The 7,187-nt window shown below is 28.1% G+C and overlaps 1 protein-coding gene across 3 annotated transcripts in view; it reads right to left on the reverse strand.

Moving 5' to 3' along the window:
• LOC106680774 (disks large 1 tumor suppressor protein) overlaps window positions 1-7,187 on the reverse strand; it is a gene marked incomplete at its 5' end in the record, with an annotated part of 438,504 nt that overhangs the window by 214 nt on the left and 431,103 nt on the right. For 2 of the 3 annotated variants that reach the window (XM_067052703.1, XM_067052702.1), the window contains 5 exon segments: window positions 1-151; window positions 3,709-3,800; window positions 4,689-4,798; window positions 5,707-5,879; window positions 6,901-7,044. In XM_067052703.1, coding sequence (XP_066908804.1) covers window positions 45-151; window positions 3,709-3,800; window positions 4,689-4,798; window positions 5,707-5,879; window positions 6,901-7,044 — 626 coding nt within the window. 3 annotated transcript variants of the gene reach the window in all.

Genomic DNA, 7,187 nt, shown 5'->3' on the forward strand with positions numbered 1-7,187 from the left:
TATTTATACATTTATACTTTAAACAACTAACAAGAGAGGCCTCCTTAAAGTGGGTCCTTAGATGACACCCAAATTGTAGGACCAGACTGATCCCTGATAACCATGTTGACTTTTTGGTAAATTTCTTCAGGTGTATCGCCCTGAACAATTGCTGGAACAAATAAAAATAACTTTAGTTATTCAGAGAAAAAAAAAATCTTTTTTATATTATCGATGGATGTAATTATTTTCTTTAGCCTTTTTAATTTTTATTTTCTAAGGTTGTATTTCTCAGTATATCCTAGAAAGAAAAAATATTATAATTGATTAAGGTTTTAAATTATTATTTTTTTAGATTATTATATAATTTAAATGAAGTAATGTTTCATTGCATATGAGCCACTGAGAGCAAGGATGGTAGAAGCCTGTCTGCTATCACCAAAATTAATTTCAATAAAAAAAATAATTATTTAATTATTTACTGAAGGCATTGAAATACTTTCAAAAAGAAGTGTATTTTTTTTTTTTATGACTAATTGGTTTTAACAGAAAAGGCTGTTATCTCTAACTAAAAATCTTATAGAACTTCCTCAAAACTTTTGAATATCTCAGGTTTGACTTACACCCCTCCAGCTCTTAATGGCTCATTTATTGAAATATATTTGTGTTCATTAACACAGTCGAGTATGAAACTTTAATCAAAGTAAAACTAGTTCACTTAAAATATATAACAGCAGTTTTATTACTATAAACAGATAAGATGAAATATAGTGTACAAGTGTATAGTGAAATATAGCCTGGTATTAATTAATATGAGCATCAAAGAAACCATCAGAAGGGGAAGAAATAAATAAATAAAAAATTAGATATTAATCATTTTTCAATTTCATGTATAATTTATTTCTGAAAGACTTGGTATTATAAACCTTAAAAAAATTAGTTTCGACTAAACTTGAGTTATCTTTTTTAAAGCTAGGTTTTGCAATAATCTATTTTATAAAACATGTGTTTCTATTTCATCTGGATATAAGCATTTTTACATTATTAAGAACTTGTTTATACCAAAAAAATGTTGTTTAATCCGTTTAAAAACTATTTAATGTAGTACACAATGACATTCCAAAGAGTTTTGATTAGATCATAGTTGTTATCAAAGCAGGAAAATATTGAGGTGGCTTTCCCTGTTCACTGTTATATCATTTACATTACTCATTTTAGATAACTATGAGTAATACGAATGCCTATCTTTTCTGTTCAAAGATAAAATTTCAATGCTTTATATCAAAGGAACCAAAGGAATTCAAAGGAAACTTCTAAGGAAAGATATGGTGGTTTTGTACACCACTTATAAAGAAATATCCTGTAAAATAAGTAATAAAAAGATGCAATAAACCTCAAGGAATCTTCACGTGGTGGAGAAAAAAATATTAATTTGGAAAGATGTTCGAATAAATGAGGTATTAGAATACCACAGAGCAAATAATTATCAAAAGATAGTTTGGAATGTACAATAGAGAAGGTCCTCATATTTATGTCAGGTGTACATACACATAAAGGAATATTTTTTAGCCTTTAGTTTATTTATAATATCTTTTATAAAATGTGGACTCAACTTTCATAGTTTTATTTTACATTTGGATCAATTTTTACAGATTCCTAGGAAGAAAAATTATTTACTTCCACCAATGTATGTAAGAAATGTAAAGAATGGGGAAAGTAATACGATAGAGACAAATTGTGAATTTGAATTTTCAACCGAAATATACCTTTCAAAAGCGCCAGGGACCAAATAGCCAAGTCTCGCCAAATGGTTTGTGATTATTGGTGAACAACTTGCCTCAAAAATAAAATTACATATTTGGTAGCAGCATTAAAGCCAGGAATGTCAACAATTATTTTCGATTTGCCACTTCACATAATTAATTTTACATATATATTTTTTTAAGAAAGATTCTAATGATTTTCATTGAAGTATATTAATAAAATATTAAATGCTCTGTAATGCAAGACAGGTTTTATAATCATTAAAATAGTTTATTTGAAATAACTGACTATCTCTCAGTTTTAGTAGTCATGGAGAATGCTAAATCAAATCCTTTAATAAAGAGTAAAAGGCGAATATTATTTTTTGCAAAACAAAAATGAATCACCAGAAATAAGGGCAGCAATATAAATATACAATATTACAAAGCCATAGAATTTAGAAATATTAATTTTTGCCTTACATAAGGTCTTTGATTTCTTTTAAAAAAAACAGTGATAACTTGAACACAACTCAACTAATCTACTCGAAACCTAGGAGTGGTGTAAGCCTTTATAAAGCACACCATATGCCATAAATAAATAGGACCTAATTAAACAAATTAGAACCGGAGATATAAAATAAAAAAATTTTCTTTCTTTTATATTTGTTTTCTTTATTTGAAATCAATATCGCCCATATAAGGAAATAAGGTTTAAATGGTGTTAATATAAGTTCAAAGAGCAGACATTCAACTTTCAAATGATAGTAGTAATGTAGAATTTGGATAAAATGAAGAGGAGTTATTAAAAAATTATATGAACAATGAACACTAGGAGAAAAAATCCTTGGTTTTGAAGGATCGAGTTGGAAAATATCTAATCTTTAATTTATTTGGAAACTAGTATATAAGGGTATCAGGTGATGCTGAAAACGAATATTATTTCCTTTTTCCTAAAAAAAAAAAAAAATTATTGGCCTACTTTACTCAAAGCCTCATCATGTTTTTAATATTTTTTTGTAAATATAAAATTATTTAATGGAATCAGTAATATTTGTTTCTTATTCTTCAGAAAGAGACAAATTGATTGATTTGATATATAATAACTGTGAACAAATGTATACTTTCTGTTCTACAAGCTAAGCTAAATTTTGTTCAAAACTTTTTTTTTTCCTGAGAAATCAGGAATTTCAGTAGCATTAAACCTTCCCCTGGCGAACATGTAAATCAGTTTAGTGACTGAAAAAGTAGGTGAACATTCGAATAATTTCCATTTATAGATAGGGATAGGTAGATCTAAGATAATATTAGTAAATTATGTAAACAAATTAATGGAAGTTTTGTTTTTTACCAAGCTATTCATATATTTTTTTATATTTCTATATAATATTATGGATAAATTGAAAAATGAAATTTATTCTGTCAAGTATAAGTTTTTAAAATTATAATCCTTGTAATATTGTCATTTCAGAACAAAACATGGAAAAGTGAAATTGTTTTTTAATAAATAAATTTAAGTATATTTATTTATCGAGAACATATATGACAATATATAAAAAATGTTGCCTGATAAAAAGAAAAATTAAATGAATTTTGATGAACTTAACTGGGCACTGAATATATAGTATTTTTATATCCCACTTTTTCGAAGCGGAGGGAACTTTATTTTAATATAATTTAAGGATCATTCCTGATTGCTAGAACCAATACCCATTATGAAAAAAAAAAAAAAAAAATTGCCTTCATAAAGTAGGGGTTTATGCCTTATAAACGGCTGTAAGAAATTTATGGGTTAACAGTTTCTACTAAACACATATATATCGTCCAATGATTAAGTACATGTCAACATACAGATAGCTTTTAGCATCAGCACATATTTACATAAAGATAGTAAATTAATCAAAAGTCTGGTGTTCTGAAGGAGTTGTTTTAGGAAACATTACAAAGTAATATAAAAAATAAATATTTATAAGGATCTTATGATTACCTGTGAAATATTCACTAAAATCTTGTTCAAGCTTAAGTGCCCTCTCGTAGGTTTTCTTGGCCTGTTCTTCTGTCATTCTTTTGCTCATTTCCCTGAAACAAATAATAGAAATTATTTGTTCTCAGTATTTTAAAAATGTATTAAAAACATGTAATTAATACACAGTTCAATTCGTAGTAGAGAAGTTTGATTGTATTAAAAAACAGTACTTCAACATGCAGAAAAATTCAAATAATAAAACATTAGAAATTAAAAATTAATATTATAAAAAAAAAAATATTGTTATATCATGTGAATACATATATATTGTATATATGTCCGATCATAGATTGATTGGTGTGTTGTGTATTGCAGCAACGAAATGTATTTGGGCAGCATACCTAAATAAAGCATTTCTCTCTATAAATGATTGACCTTATTAACTTTTTTTGTTTCCTTTTGACCCCAACTCTGACCATCTTCTTCATAATTTTAAAAATTAATATTGTTGTTCATAACAAATTTTATAGACAGATGGTTCATATCAAGTGGTTGGAACAGTTTTGACCAGGCACAACCTTCCAAAAATAAGAGACCACTGTGGAGATGATTTATTATTTCAAATTATGTTTTTATTACACACTTAAAAGACTCAAAAATATTTATAGTTAATGACCTTCATCTGTAGAGATGAGGTGTTATAGTATTTAGGGTTTGTGAACAATATGAGTTTATCAAACTAGAAGGACCAGTGGGACCCAGCATTCTTTTTTATCTTACCATAGAGAATGCGGCAAGGGACTCAGAAATTCAGACCATAGACACTATCAGAAATAAGTCAATGCAACAGTTGGCATATGCCAATTACATAAATATAGCAGAAAGAACATTTTAAAAAAACATTTGAACTTAATAAATATAATAGTACTGAGTTCCACTGCATTAAATTTAAACATAAAGTTCAAAATAAATGTACTCTGAGAGTGTATAAATCAACTTACATTATAGATTCAACAGATTTAGGTTTGATGAAAACTGCTATTGGGTACAGCTGAGCAACTTGAAGCCTCTTAATAGCATTTCCACTTACATCCAGAATACAATGCTTTCCCTAAAATATTAAATAATTATTTTATCATTATAAAATAAAAAGGAATTTACACTTCAGGGACATCGGTGAGGCCGACAACTTAGGAAGCAAATTACAAATTGTGTTATTTATTAACAACATAGATATACATAAAAGAAAAAGAAAAGTTTCAGAAGTTACTCATCATTTTTCATCAACATGTTCCAATTTATTCTGCTCCATTTTCATTTCTTATGTTGCAGAAAAACAAAAACTTTAAAGCTGGCACATTATAATGGTAACTTGGCTTAATTATTTAATTAATATCAATTCATAGTCTTATCTGGCTCAAAAGCAAGTAAAATTGCAAGTTAACCTAGAAGTAAGTGTAAACTAATTTCTGTCAATATATTTTTTGATAAAAATGTTTGAGAAAGATATTGGCAAAAAGTAGTAAACTAATAACATTTAAAGGATTAAACTGCATGAGTTTTGGTACATAACAAGTGTGTTTATTAAGCCATATATCATCTTAGATTTTAAAGCAAACCTATTTTCACCCAATTATGGTGTTCAGTTTGTTTAGGTTAACACCTAGAAACCGATTTACAATCAATGATTACAAGTTTTTCTTTTTTATCGAGTTTTTAATATCAAGAAATAAAAAGTTTACCCATTTTGCATAAGTCTGTTTTCATACACTCCCATCAAAACTATGTTTTTGTGGATCTATATAATCCCGCCAGCTCAGGTATCAATGAATGCCAGATTATCAAGATCATTTTTAAAAATCTGCTTTATACAAGAGTATCTTATCTTTATATAGTATATCTTACAACTATACTTTTTTAAAATGAAACCTTTCTATGTAATAAAAATTTGTAACATAGCACCTTCATTCACTCATATCTCCAATTATAAGAACAGGACATCCCAATGAAGTTAGTTACCTTTTCAGCAACTTCCTTGACAGATGACACAGATGTTCCATAAAGGTTCTCGTTATACTGACCAGCCTCAATGAACAAATGGCTCTGTATATCTCTTTCCATCTCCTCACGTGAGCTTACGAAATGATAGTCACGACCATCAACTTCATATTCCCTCTTTGGCCTTGTAGTATCTGTAATGATATAGTTAATCATAAAATTTGTTTAATTAAACTAATACTAAAAGGAAACAATATCATGAAAAACTAATAATTCAGTTTAAAAAAGTGACTGGTATGTGATTAAATATGATTTTCTCTTTAAGAAATTAACAAAATGTTCTGAATCAGTTTTGAGTTAGAAGAGACCAGGGACAGACCTCATCCTCCCTCTCCCCTAGAGGATGATAGGATGAGCTACTGATGGGAGATGATAAAGACAAAGGAAAAAAACAATTTGGATGTAAAATAACATTAATGATATTTCCAAAACACATTATTCATCATTCTAGTTATATATTTATTTTTTATCTGTGAAATAAATTTTCTTACTCATAGAAGGACAAAAATATTCATTACTGATGGCTAGCTGAATACACAAATTTTTTTTTGCAGTTTGGACCATTTTTAATTTAACTGGATATTTCAGATTCAAAATTGTCGCTTTCTGTAAGAATGACCGTTTACTATTACTTAAACTTATTGTGATGAATGATGATTACTAGGATTTATGAGAACAAAGTCACTCTTGTATCCCTTAACTTGTTAAATTCCTGCTCTTCTTTGGTATTTCTTCATAAAATTTCCTGATTTTTCCAGATATAGAGTAGACTCCATGCTTAAATAACACAGATGTCAAATTTTAAACTAGAAACTTTAGCACAATATCAAATTTAAACCTCCACATGTTAGATTGTGCTGTATTCACATATGTGCAGAAAGACATTTAAAGTAAATTAAAACTTTTTTTTCTTTTGTGTACAAAAGGATGTAATAATAAACGGATGTATCCTTCCGTAACTGCCTAAATATTCTTAAAGAACTATAATAATTGAAAAATGATGGATCAAAGGTCATACAATATATCAAAAAGATTAATAAGGACAGAAATTGAAAAAAAGAACTTCAAACATGAGGATAAAATTGAAGATTAAGGTATATTGAAATATAAATATATAAATTAAGTCAAGTCTCAGAATAAAAAAAAATTTCTTACGTGGTACACATGATCCAAATCTTTCTGGAAATTCTGAGATGAGGTCATCGTTGATCCTATCTTTCATTGGTCCAAGAATAATGACTGGCCTGGCATAGGAGATAGTTTCTTGTACTACAGGCTCGTATGACAGCACGGTCTCTTCTGTACCTTCAGAGGATGGGTCTTCTTGAGCATAACAGAGCATAAACGGTTCTTGATCAGAACCGTCTTCTGATTTGTCATCCTTACTCTTCATAAAAGGGAACTTTCTACTGAATGAGAAATTCTTCTTTTTCCTCTCTAAT

This window comes from Halyomorpha halys, unplaced genomic scaffold (assembly GCF_000696795.3).
Source record: "Halyomorpha halys isolate HHAL.00 unplaced genomic scaffold, Hhal_1.1 Scaffold286.1, whole genome shotgun sequence".
In the NCBI taxonomy this organism is placed as follows: Eukaryota; Metazoa; Arthropoda; class Insecta; order Hemiptera; family Pentatomidae; genus Halyomorpha; species Halyomorpha halys.